This window comes from Megascapheus bottae, chromosome 8, assembly GCF_031878675.1.
Source record: "Megascapheus bottae isolate mThoBot1 chromosome 8, mThoBot2.hap1, whole genome shotgun sequence".
Lineage (NCBI taxonomy): Eukaryota > Metazoa > Chordata > Mammalia > Rodentia > Geomyidae > Megascapheus > Megascapheus bottae.
The window spans coordinates 58,286,891-58,301,049 of NC_143516.1; the positions used below are offsets into that span (position 1 = coordinate 58,286,891).

Consider the following 14,159-nt stretch of genomic DNA (forward strand, 5'->3'; position numbering starts at 1 on the left):
ATACTTTAATAAGTAATCTAATATATAAGGTAACAAAGTCACATATGCTCTAAACCATACAGGTACCCTTACATGTACCTTAACATGTACCCTAAACTTACCCTAACATGCACTCTATGACACATATATATCCTAACTCTAATACACACTCTAACCACTAATACACATGGTAACAAGTAGCCTAACACATAGTCTAAACCATACAGGTAATTGTAACCCACTTGAGAGCCAGGAGAACTCCCATCACTTTGCTGAAGGCAGCTGTGGTTACTAGAGATAGAGCCCCTCAGGCATGCCTTCTTGTTTCTTATAAAGAACCTTTTCATTCGTTACTTTCATTCTGCATTCTCTCAAGACCATCAAATCAGCTTCTGTACAGATTGCCTTGATGTCGGTCCCAAAGAGGTCATCCTTTGCCATGATTCAAGTCACCTAGAGTCACATCATTGGCCAGCATCATCCTGCTTGTGTGAATCTGGAAGATGCACTTCTTTGTTTTCTCATCCAGCAGGGAGAACTTGATCTTCCTGCCAATGTGGCTTGGTCTCATCAGTGCTGGATCCAAAGTTTCTATCCGGTTAGTGGCCATGATAACTTTCACGTCCCCCCTTGAATCAAAGCTATCCAACTGTTTCAACAGCTCTAACACAGTTTGCTGAATTTCCCTCTCACCTCTAGAGTTTGAATCGTACCTTTTGGTCCCAATGGCATCAATTTCATCAATAAACACAATGAATGGTGCGTGTTCTTCTGCAACTTGAAACAATTCCTGTACAAGTTTGGGCACATCGCCTAGATACTTTTGAATAAGTTCTGAGCCCACCACTCTCAAGAAAGTGGCCGATGTTTGATTTACTACTGCTTAGCCAACAGAGTTTTACCTGGGTCAGGTGGCCCATAGAGAATACCCTTAGGGGGTTTTATACCCATCTCTTCATAATATTTAGGATGGGTGAGAGGCAACCCCACAGATTCCTTAATTTCCTAGATTTGGTTGTCTAAGCTGCCAATATCTGCATGAGTCTTTTCCACCTTCATCACTGTGACCAGGGTGTCCATGTCATCCATCAGCACCCCATCCCCGCATGCACCTTGTGGTTGAGCAGGACTGAGCAGCCTGGTTCCAGCAGATCCTTGTCCAGGAAAGAAAAGGATGCTGACATAGTGCTCAGAGCCCACAGATGCAGACACCATGGCACGATTGTCATCAGTGATCTCTTCTAAGGTGCAACTGACAACAGGATCCCCCACATGTCATCCACCTCAATCTTTTCTCCTCTTGCTTTTCTTCTAATGTTTTCATTTGTTCCTGATTTCTAATAAATTCTTCCTCCATGAGAAGATAGTCCTTCTCTAACTTCAGTAATTTCAAGTGGCACTGAGTGTGAGGTGTCACCAGTGGCAGTTTGCTGGTAGCATCTGGTCCCTTGGTTTTCTTCTTTTTTCCTACTCTAATTGGTACAGGTGATTCATATTGAATTTTCTTGTCCCTGTCTTTTTCTTACTACCCTTGGGGCCATGACCACTGCTCTAACTTGGTTGCTGTAGGTGCTGTCACCAGTCCTTTATTTTTTGTGCACAGAGAAGCACGTCTTCGGGATATAATAACTTTTTTTTTTTCTAAATTGGAACTGGCTTCATTTCCTCTCATTTCCCTAGGTAAAGTTGGAAAACGGTATAGTGATGGCTTGAATAACAGATTTGTAGGTGGTTAAACTCAGGCTATTTAGACAATACTTCTCACAATATGATACATTAAAGCACGAGGTTCAGTTTTATAATCCATGAACACCATTATAACTACATGTGGGCAAGATAACTGATTCCTCAGATTCTTGGCTTAGCCACTAAGAAAAACTGATAAGCAGAAGTGTTGGTCAAACACACAAGGCAAAGATGCATTGGTGGGAAGTCCAGTGCAGGAGTGGATTACTAGCATACATTAAGGAAGCTTAAGGCATAGAATACATCGCTACTTACTCACCAGCCTCTGACTTTCTATTTTTAACAAGTAGCTTACATGATTCTCACCAAGGAATCTTGCTGCATGTGTGCTTACATAGTTACAGAGGTGATGTTGAGGTCTCAATTTTGTTCTTAAGAAACTCATTCTCACCAAGGAATCTTGACTCATGCGTGCTTACATAGTTGTTTTTTTTTTTTAATATTGTACAGAGGTGATGTTGAGGTCTCAGTTTCATTCATAAGGAAATCATTACAAGGGGGAGTGACTCCCTGGTGGAGTACCTCCCTAAAAAGGTCAAATCCTTATAATGTCAAAAACAAATAAACTGCAGAATCAGAGGAGATAATACTGACATCCTGGATCTCAGAGGTATCAGCAGAGGAGAAGTGTTTTAAATGCATGCACATGGGCAGAATACTATATGCAGATGTCTATCAGATATTTTATGTTTTTAGCAATATGGTAGATTGAGCCCAACTCCGCACACATGCTAGATAAGTACTCAACCTCCAAACAGCTACTAACTCCTCACCCTCACCTTTTAAAATGAACTTTGATTCAGGTTCTTAGTGGTCTAGACTGACCTCAAATTTGTGATGTTTCTGCTTCAGCCTCTCAAGAGTTGGGATTACAGATATGTACCACCATATCCAACTAATGTTTTTATGTCTTGTATTAGGTGCTATTACTAAACCAATTTTGTATGTCTTCTGAATCTTGGGGCCACCTGGAAGTTCAAGAAGGTTCTGGTTGTCTCCGATGTCTGATCCTTTGAGTACAGACAACGGTCAGCTGGAATTACCATCACATTCTGAATCTGGAGGTCGTGATGAAAATAAATATTTGAAATTCAGTTATTAGGAGTAAGGATGCCAGTAGCAGCATAAAGCACACAGCTTACCTTATGGTCAGAACTAGTTTAGTATTTTTTTTTTGCCAGTCCTGGGCCTCGAACTCAGGGCCTGAGCACTGTCCTTGGGCATTCTCAAGGCTAGAACTCTACCACTTGAGCCACAGCACCAGTTCTAGCTTTTTTTCCTGTATGTATATGGTACTGAGGAATTGAACTCGGATCTTCGTGCATGCTAGGCAAGCACTCTACCACTAAGCCAAACTCCCAGCCCTAGTTTAGTATTTTTGTTAACTAGTTTTCTTTGGCTTTTGTTTTTTTGGCCAGTCCTGGGCTTGAACTCAGGGCCTGAGCACTGTCCTTGGACTTTCTCAAGGCTAGAGCTCTACTACTTGAGCTTCAGCACCACTTCTAGCTTTTTTTTTTCTATGTATATGATAATGACGAATCGAACCTGGGTCTTCGTGCATGCTAGGCAAGCACTCTACCACTAGGCCAAACTCCCAGCCCCCGGCTTTTGTTTTATAAACCTGCCAATCAGGTTAACTCCACCAATTTTGGAAGCAACCTGCTATTCTTCACATAAATCCATTTTTTCCCCCTCCTGTTTCTAACCCAGAACTGGTATTTGCCACACTACAATGAATTTTACTCTCTAAGAGTCATTAGAGATAGCATGTCAGATACTTATTCTCCCTCTTCTTCAGCATGTCACCTGGTCTCCCACAATCTTAAATTAGAGGTCGGTAGTGTATGATGGTGTCCCAGAAAAATTAGAAATTAAAACTTAGATTTGCATACTATGATCACTGGCACGTTTTTTAAAACTTGTATCAGAACACCCAATGACTAACAAGATCCCATGAGCAGTTTACCTTTAAATTTTGTTTATATTGTTATCAATGACTGGAAGTTATTTAAACTTAGAGGGTCCAGGATGTTTCCAACTGAAAACCAAGTTATATGAAGATGAAAAATGTGTGCCAAAAATACTTGACAGTTTGCACATAAACTTCTGTTTTCTAATTATAATTCCTTTGGTACATAGTCAATCTGTGAAATTGTTGAGTATGTCTTAAAAATTAATCAAAACAATCAGCAAATTTATTTTAACTACTTGTTAATAAATATACATCTTGGCCCACAGAATAAATTTGGTATATCTAGTTATAAATAAAAACACATACAATTGGGGCCGGAAGTTTGGCCTAGTGGTAGAGTGCTTGCCTAGCATGCACGAAGACCTGGGTTCGATTCCTCGGTACCACATACATAGAAAAAAGCCAGAAATGGTGCTGAGGTTCAAGTGGTAGAGCTCTAACCTTGAGAAAGTCCAAGGACAGTGCTCAGGCTCTGAGCTCAAGCCCACGACTGGCAAAAAAATAAAACAAACAAAAAAAAAAACCACATACAATCATCCATTGCTTAACGATGGGGACGTATTCTGAAATGAGACTTCAGTGCTGTGTGAACATCACTGTATTTACACAAACCTAGATGGTACAGTCTACTACACAGGGATGCTAAATGTTTATGCATCTACTGCTGACTGAAACAGCATTATAGAGTGCATGACTATACCACTAACATTATAAGAATAAGTAAAGGAGTACACATTTTAGCTATTCTGCCAGACATACATTTGTTCATTTATTTACACCAGAAGCTGAAAATAAACATGCATCAGTTATATAATGCATACTTACAAAAACCTCCTGTCCATTACAACTGATGAATACAAACAGACCTTCCATTCACCCTTAGTGCATCTCAAGAAAAACAGGGAAGAAAAATTAGTGAATTTAATGTTATTCAGCACCTTTAGTAAAGTCAAAATTTAACATCTCCATATATCAAAAACATATGCATCTGTATCACTGTGTCACCCAACAAGTAAAGTTAGTTTTTTCCACTTTAACATGAAGTATTTTATTTACATTGCTCTTCAGATCAACAAATTTTAACAATAGTTAAAAAGTATCTAAATTCATAAAAGTATTACATAAATTTCAACATTTAATTATTATGTACATACAAGAAAGTCTATGAAAAAGTTAAAGAAATGGAGTCAAAAAGTTCAGGCAACATTACCAAATTTAGCAAAATTCCAACCAAATCAAGACAGAGGGAATTTGAGAATTTTTATATGCTGCTCATGTGAACACAAAAATTCCAGTAATAAAAGTCAATATGAGAAAGGATGTTTAAACCAACAGTAGAAAATATATTTTCATAGGCATGATACATGTGTAATAGCAATAGTAATGGTTTCATAAAAACAGTAACAACATTGTCATATATGAGCTACCTGGTTGAGCAGAGGATAAAGGGATGTTTTAGGAGTAAAGAAGTTGATTTCAAAAATATATTTTAGCAGCCATAATTGTATTTCCAGTTAAAACACAGTAAAATGTTAAAAGAAAACTTTATGGTTAGCTAAATAATACTCCAAAACTAGAAAATTAAAAATCACATGCTTTTCTAGCAATAACAGCCTTTAGTAAGATGTTGTCTGATATAAGAATCATGAAAGCCAATACTAATCAGATAGCCATGTGGGCTTAAAGTTCCACTGAAATACTTGGGTAGCAAAATATATGAAAAACTAATAAAAAAGTAAAAAGATAAAACTAAAAAAATATTGCACAGCCACATTACCTAGAAAATAAAGTTGATGTTTAGAAAGCTCTATGTATGGATGATATAAATTATCTTCCATATAAAAATGTATAAATATTTCTTAGAACTTATTAACATCTACATTTAACTATAATACATCATTTAAATTACTGTTGGATGAGGTAATTGTCAAGTCATTAACAAAGCTTTTATCCTACTGGAAATATTTGAGGGCAGCAACCAGAAAGAATTTCTCTAAAAATATTTCTGAATCAAGAACAGCTATATGAGCAGCTCTCCCAATGAGTGAATCAGCTGTATTGGGCAATGCATTGATTACATTGTATCGAACCAAATTGCAGCCTTTGCTTTGTAGAACTGGGCGAAGCAAGTTGTGGATCATTTCTGAATAGATTTGTCCTAGAGAGAACACAGAAAAAATATTACCATGAGTAACTGGAAAAAAAGAATCTATCAACTCTTCAGTAGTTCACAAAATTTAGTTACATTATTTCCACATAAATTAGAAAGATGCCTTTTGAAATTTAGGTTTTATTTCTCTTTAAGCTATCATTTTTTATTAGTTTGTAGGAATTATAATTATAGCTCCCAGACAAATAAAAGTAACAACTTTATTATACACTTGTCAATGTGTGTATTAAATAAAATATGTTTCCTAATGGTTAAATTATTTATAATTCATTAAATCATTATGAAAATAGCTAACCATAGTAAAATGTTTTGACAAAGTAAAATAATTGACTTATAGTCTTCAGCAAGTACTTTCATGCTTCTTTGACAGTTAATATTCAAAACTGTGTTAAGAAAGAACAGCAACTTCAAATAGTGAGAAGAACAGCACAAACTTGGCTCAGAGAACAACAGAATTCCTGTTTTTGGTTTGAACGTGTAATGGCTGTAATCCTAGCTACTCAGGAGGCTGAGATCTGAGTTTGAAGCCAGCACAGCAGAAACATCCATGACACTCTTTATCTTCAAAAGGCCAGAAGTAGAAGTGCTCAAGTAAGTAAAGCCATGGCCTTGAGCAAAAATCAAAACACAACAAAAATGCAAAAAAGAACAGTTAATCTAGAGCATGGCCGAATTCATGCCTGGTTAGTAATACAAAAATTGACAAAAAAAAAATCAAAGTTGTACTGTGTACTTCTAGCTTCTGGTATGAGAGATAACGATTAAATCTATATTTATACACATTATTATACAAGCTGACTAAGAGGCAACCATTGCTTATAGATCTTTTTCTTTTTTGGGCGAGTAGGGGGGATAGTGAGTGGTGCCACTACTGGGGCTTGAACTAGGGGACTCTTGCTCTCGGTTTGAGTATTTTGTTCAAGGCTGGCACTCTACCATTTGGATTTTTTGCTGAATGACTGCAGATAAAAGTCTCATGAACTTTTCTGCCCAGGTTACCTTTGACCCTCACTAGGATTATAGGCATCCAGGAAAACTAGTGGTGACTAACATATGATAACCAATATTTGCATGGAATCATTTTCAGAGAGGAAAATTTCCTTTAGTTGTTGGTGGAGGTGGTCATGGGGCTTGAACTCAGTGCCTGTATGCTGTCCCTGAGCTTTTTTACTCAAAGCTAGTGTTCTATCACTTTCAGTCATAGCTCCACTTCCAGTTTTCTGGTGCTTAACTGGAGATAAGAGTAGCATGGACTTTCCTGCCCTGGCTAGCCTCAAACCATGGTCCTCAGATCTCTCAGGCTCCTGAGGATTATAGGCATGAGCCACTGATCACTGGCCAGAGAGGTAGATTTCTTAGTGTAGCAACACGGGATGTAGTCCCAAGGAATGATGGGGGGACGGGGCAGGGGGCAGGGAGGAGTTCAATCACTCAAACAGCAGAGATGTTTTAGAGAAAAATTCATCTTTTTTTTTTAGTTCTCACTCTAAGTCATACCATGCACCATGCTAGCTTTAAACATGTTTGTACAGGAAGAAACCCATATTTTCCTCAATAGATGCCCTTGCATGCACTAATAGAACAGAGCCTCACTGTTAGAGAACATTTATCAGCCAGGTGCCAGTAGCTCAGGCACCTGAGCATGTCACCTTCCAGCTTCAAAGGGCTGTTGATAGAAATAACTTTTGTTATTAACCAGTACTTGTCATCTTTGTCTCTAAATGACACCCAGCAGAACAGGAGGCACAACTGAAGAGGAAAACAGGGCAGATCCTACCTACTCACGAGTCTGAGACCCGAGGTTCACAGTTCAAAGCCATCCCAGGCAGAAAAATTCCTGAGATTTTTATCTCCAATTAATTACCAAAAAACCAGAAGTGGAGCTGCAGCTCAAGTGGAAAGGTACTAGCTTTGGGCATAAAAGCTCAGGCCCTCAATTCAAGCCCCAGGACTAGCACAAAATAGAAATAAGAAAAATGACATTTATCTAGTTTCAAAACTCACAGGATTGTTTAAATTTTAAGACTGTTACATGTACAAAAAATAAATCTACTTTGAATTTTTCCCTTCACTAGAACAGAAGTTAAAAGGTTATTCTGATATTACCACTGTACAATAAATATGTGCTAAATAAAGGAGTACTTACTATGTGCGAGGGACCACCCTGGGCATTGCCAATACTAGTAGGTATAAAGACTCTGTAACTTAGAGTGTGTGTGTGTGGGGGGGGATATTGAAAAATGTTGTATGCAAATATGAAAATATCATAAGGAAATCCTATATAAAAATCTTGTAAAAAAAAAGTTGAAGAAGGGACAAGGGTTTGGTCTAGTGGTAGAGTGCTTGCCTAGCATGCATGAAGACCCAGATTTGATCTCTTGGTACCACATACATAGAAAAAAAGGCTGGAAGTGGTAGAGCTCTAGCCTTGAGAAAATCCAAGGACAGTGCTCAGGCCCTGACCTCAAGCCCAGGACTGGCAAAAAAAAAAAAAGTTTAAGAAAGGGGACTTATTGGGGGGAGGGGCATAAAAAGACGATGATCAAAGTATATTTCATGCATGTATAAAAGCAGTACAATGAACCCCTATCTAAATCTAAATATCTAAATATCAACGATAAGCTGGGCACTGGTGGCTCACGCCTGTAATCCTAGCTACTCAGGCAGCTGAGATCAGAGGATCACGGTTCAGAGCCAGACTGGGGAGGAAACTCAATGATTCTTATCTTCAATAAACTATTCAGAAATAGCCTTTAGTAGTGCTGTGGCTCAAGTGGTAGAGCACTAGCCTTAAACAAAAGGAGCCCAAGGACAGAGCCCAGGCACAGAGTTCAAGCCCCAGGACCAACAAAAATAAAACCAACTATAAAAACGTAATATAAAAACTGTGAATATAAGAAACTGTGAATTGTCACAATTTTGAAAAAGAAAAAGATCCTGAATTAAAAATCAACCATATTCCAGAAAAGGAAGTTGAAGGTGTGACATCAGCATCCTGCTCTAAGTGTACATATAACTAACAATGATTCCAGGTTAATATTTTGTATCTCTAGGGTTACTTATACAATGGAAAAATAGGACCCATGTCACCTTCTAGCTTCAAAGAGCTGTGATGTAAATATCTTTTGTTATTAACCAGTACTTATCATCTTTGCCTCTAAATGACACCCAGGAGAACAGGAGGCATGACTGAAGAGGAAAACAGGGAAGATTGGTTTTGAGCCAGAAAAATGGAGGATTCATTTGTCACTAGAGGAAAGTATTACTTCAAGATAAAGAGCTTTGATGATAGGAAAGAAAGAACTGAAGCTGAGACAAAGAGTTCTTAATTATAGTAGACAGAAAAGGAAGGGAAAGGAAGGAGAAAGGAGAAAAAAAGAGAGTAACTATAAAAATTGGGGAACAGCTCATTCATAGGAAACAACTCCTTGAAGTAATTTCCATTCATTCCATTACCTGACTGCTTGTCCTTCAAAGCTGTTTTACACATTTCAATGCGGGCAGAATGATAAGGAACATAGCGATCCTGTAGGGATCCAACCAGCACAACATTTTTGAAATAATGAAGTCCTAAGAAAAGGAATAATGTAATGATTAGTTGGATTTAAACCTATCATCACATAAGGTAACCCAAAATTAAATTTATTTCATAGGAACTATGACATTTTTTGTTGTTGCTGTTGTTGATCTTGGAGCCTGAACTCTGGGCTTGGGTATTGTCCCTGATGCTTTTGAGCTACTTTCAGTTTTGGGTGCTTAATCAGAGATCAGGGGCTTTCCTGCCTAGGCTAGTTTTGAACCATGATCCTCAGATCTCAACCACCTGTGAAGCTAGGAATGCAGGTGTAAGCCACCAGTGCCCACCTAATATGAAATTTTTGACTCTTCTTCAAATTATTATATATTTTCTACAAAAAGCCATTAAGGACTGAGACGTAGTAGGAAGCTAGTTATGTCTATGTAACTGGAAAATAGGGTCAGGTGTGGGACGATGAAGGAAAATAAGGAGTGACAATGACCAAGAAGAACTGTACCCACAGCCTGACTCACAGAAATATAACAACTTTGTATAAGTTCTTTAATAATAGCCAATTTCTTCCATTCTATTTTTTTGGCTCCCTTGTCAAAGATTAGGTGGTCATAGGTCTGTGGTTTAATATCTGGGTCCTCAGTTCTATTCCATTGTTCTTCAGGCCTGTTCTTGTGCCAGTACCAAGCTGTTATGATAATTATAGCTCTGTAATAGAGTCTAAAGTTTGGTATTGAAATTCCTCCTGTGCTGTTCTTTCTGCTAAGAAGTATTTTTGCTATACGGGGTCTTTTATTATTCCATATGAAATTTTGGATTGCCTCTTCTATTTCTTTAAAGAATGACATTGGGATATTGATGGGTAGCTCAACGGTTTCCCTCATTTGTCATAATCAGTAGAAATCTTGGGCTCTACTAGCAGAGATTTGCAATAGAGCAAAACCTTGATACATAAGGCCATATAGTATATGAAACTAATTGAAAGGACCTCTAGGATATAGAAACAAAAGCCATATAATGAATGACTGTTGTCCTTAAGGTACTATGTTATCTCTCAGCTCTTTTTCTGTCCCTTGGTTATCTCATATTGTTATAGTATCTCACTTTGTTATCTGATATAATTGTATTTGGTTATTTGAAATTGGATAGGGAAGCGGGGAAAACAAGATGGGGGGGTGGGGGGAGGGTAATGGGGACCAAGACATGTGAAAGGGTATCAATGTATGTGAATTAATACACCTTCTATCTGGCAAATATCATGTAACCCTTTTATTAATTACAATAAAAAATATAAAAATAATAACAAATTTCCTGATGTACTAAGCTTTACTGGGAATTATATGATGATATCCTTACTTTCCAAAGGGTAAGAATACCCTTTTTAATAGTTAAGGATACTTTCAAAGAAACAAAAGTACACTTTTCCTTAAAAAAAAGTTCAATGCCTAGTCATTTAAAGTCATACTATTTTGTTTTCAGTGATGATTGACTAGTACTATTTATATTTTCTGCAAATTTGAGAATGAAAACACATACTTCTCCAGTGATGATAATAAGTGATTTTTGTGATACAGCCACAAATTTTGTCAGGTCTTAAAAAACAAACAAACAACAAAAACTAAAACTAAACTAGGAAAATTTACAACTTTGAACCAGTCAGTGCATTGGTATGAATACCATACTAAGAAATAATTTTTCTTTTGTCTGTAATATTTTACAACATGAAAGAACTTTTATTTGTGAATTCTAACCCCTTTGTTCAACTATTTAATAATAACATTACTTTTAAAAGGGAAGAAAGGTTGGGTGCCAGTGGCTCACACTTGTAATCTTAGCAATTCAGGAGACTGAGATCTGAGGATCACAGTTCAAAGCCAGCCAAAGGCAGAAAAGTCCCTGTAAAATTCTTATCTCCAAGAAACCACTCAAAAACTGGAAGTGGCATTGTGGCTCAAGTGGTAGGATGCCAGCCTTGAACATAAACAGGTTCAGGGACAGAGCCCAAGCCCTGAGTTCAAGCCCTACAACCACCACTACCACCAACAAAAGTGAACAAGGTTGAACTGAAGGTGCAGTAAAAGGAAGAGAAATATTCACCCACTACTACTAAGAAAGCTGAAAGCTCTAGGGTTAGTCACTTAGTAGATATATAGAGATGGTTAGGAGAGGTGTCTAAAACAACTTCTAAGGTAAAATAATTTAAGAAACAATTTTCAGAAGTGCTTGAAAGCCCTGAAAAGTGAAGACAGGAAAATGTGTGGAAGTTGACCCACTAAGAGGGCCTAGGTATTGGGGTGGGGAACAGCTAGGTTTGGAAACATAGAAGAGTCATGAAACCAGACATTAATAAAACAGGCAATGATTTCAAATACAAACACTTCTAGAATACTTACAATCCATACCTTATACAATATAAAAACACAGAGAAAAAAGTGAAATACTTTATCAAGACGTTTAGTCCTAGAGTCTGTGATATCATTACTAAAAAGTAGAGGAGAATACTCTTTAACCACCAGAAAGAAATGCCAATAATTTGCTATGGGCTTTTTTTTTTATGTTGGTCAATCATGGGGCTTGAACTCGGGGCCTGGGCACTGTCCCTGTGCTCTTCAGCTCAAGGTTACTGCCCTACCATTTGAGCTAAGCACCACTTCTGGTTTTCTAGTGGTTAATCGGAGATCAGAGTCTCAAGGGTCTTTAGTGCCCGGGCTGGCTTTGAACCTCTATCCTCAGATCTCAGCCTCCTCTGTTGCTAGGATACAGGTATAAGCCACTGCTCCCTGTTGCTTAGTTTAAATTTTTTTCATGTGCATATTTTCCAAACTATTATTATATACTTACCTGCTTTATTACTGAGCTTATATAAAAAAGTTTGGCGAGGGTCAGAATGATCTCGACATGTCAGTTGCAAAAGAGAACCTGATTTTTTCCATTTTTGCATAAACCAGAGACCTAGAAGGTTGTTTATAATACATTAGTACAAATGGAAATATGTAGTAGTATGAGTTGTTAAATTTAATACGTATTTACCTCCATAAACTGACATCACGCAAATCGATAAAAAATGTATTTGTAGACTAGCTGCACCCCCTGATGACAAATATTAACCTATGTGCACAAGCACAAATTGTTTCTGATATCAACTGTAAAATATGTGCGCACACATATAGGTTAACCATAGGTGAATACTAGTTGAGGAAAGGCTTCCTATTTCTATTTCACAAGCAGTGAAATAAGTAATAAACATATAAAGGAAAATTTGGGGAAGCCAGAACTTTAGATATTAGGTTAAATTATAAAGAAGTAAAAGGGAGAGAAAACTTTGTAACACAGTTGTAGATTCACATGCCTAGGTACTGGGTTTCAGTCTATAGAGTTCCAGTTGACATATAGGATCAGCTCTTGGAATGTTTTCTAGTAACAGTTGGTATATAATTTCATATGCAATTGAACTTCTTTATATTATGGACTCTTATTCCATTGAATCAAATTTCAGTCATTCAAGACTAGAATATTCTCTTCCATGAACATTGTTGTAGAGTTCCATACAGGGGTAGGAAAAGGTTATTTAGCATAGAAAGAAATTCAAAGTATCACATCCTATTTATGTTGGGTTCTACTTCACGTGAATTAAGGATTTTACTTTACTTGTGTTCTCTCTTAGTGGCACTGGAGTTTGGATTCAGAGTCTTATGTAGTGTGATGCTGCTGAACTAGGCCTCTAACACGGTTTTGTTATCTTGAGGACAGGGCCTTGCTTCCTACTTGGATGCAAGCCAGAGCTACGGTCTGCTTACTTCTATGCCTCCAGTCACTGGGATCACAGGCACATGCCACCATGTCTAGCTTGCCTCCACAGTGATGTAGTCTCACAGACTTTTCTGTCCTATTTGGCCTGGCAGTAAAATCCTTCCAATCTCAGCTCCAATGTGGCTTGGGATGACAGGCATGCAGGCATGTACCACCATGATTTGGATTAAGAAGATCTCACAGATTTTTCTGCCTGGGTGGACAACAAATTTTAATCTTCCTATCTTCAGCTTACCAAGTGACTGAGATTACAGGCATGAGCCATTAGTGCCAACATGCCTTTTTTTTTTCTTTTTGAAAGGTCTAGCTATGTAACAAAAAATGGTGCTATACTTGAGATTTTCCTGCTTGTATCTTCTGTGCTAGGATAACAGATATGTATTACACCTGCTTTCATTTTACTCTGGCTGATATGCATATAAGATAGTAGCTTTTAATGAAAGAAAGTAAAAAAGAATATAGAAATAAAAATTTTGGAAATTAATTAAAAGTGAAAATGATATTTGATGTATTCTCAATGGTAATCAACCAACTAAAAAGTATTAATCATTTTTTAAAATCGAAATGGAAACCCAAGCCAATCAAATACCAGGTATTTCTCAATGAATGAAATATGGTCAATATGAATTTCTCAATTCATATTAACCAATGTTACTATGTTAACTTTCATTTTAATTTCTTTAGAAAATTTGAGTTAATCTTTTTTCTTGCTTTTTGCCAGACTTGGGGCTTGAACTCAAGACTTGGAAGCTGTTCTAGATTGGAAGCTGTTCTAGAGCGTCTTTGTGATTAAGGCTAGTGCTCTACTACTTGAGCCACAGCACTACTTCTGGTTTTTTTGGAGTAGTTTAGTGAAGAAATGAGTCTCATGCACTTTCTTGACTGGGCTGGCTTTGAACTGTGATCCTCATATCTCAGCTTGAGTAGTAGGAATTACTGGCATGAGCCACTGG

The 14,159-nt window shown here is 37.4% G+C and overlaps 1 protein-coding gene and 1 pseudogene across 6 annotated transcripts in view; both read right to left on the reverse strand.

Moving 5' to 3' along the window:
* Window positions 1-270: 270 nt before the first annotated feature.
* On the reverse strand, window positions 271-1,733 carry LOC150059996 (26S proteasome regulatory subunit 4 pseudogene; annotated as a pseudogene).
* Window positions 1,734-4,439: 2,706 nt separating this feature from the next.
* Window positions 4,440-14,159, reverse strand: part of Fam135a (family with sequence similarity 135 member A) — a 65,594-nt gene continuing 55,874 nt past the window's right edge. For all 6 annotated transcript variants that reach the window (XM_090338490.1, XM_090338487.1, XM_090338489.1 and 3 more), the window contains 3 exons: window positions 12,238-12,348; window positions 9,324-9,437; window positions 4,440-5,855 (listed from right to left, as the gene is read on the reverse strand). In XM_090338490.1, coding sequence (XP_090194616.1) covers window positions 5,650-5,855; window positions 9,324-9,437; window positions 12,238-12,348 — 431 coding nt within the window. In that variant the 3' untranslated portion in view covers window positions 4,440-5,649. The remainder of the gene's footprint in view (window positions 5,856-9,323; window positions 9,438-12,237; window positions 12,349-14,159) is intronic.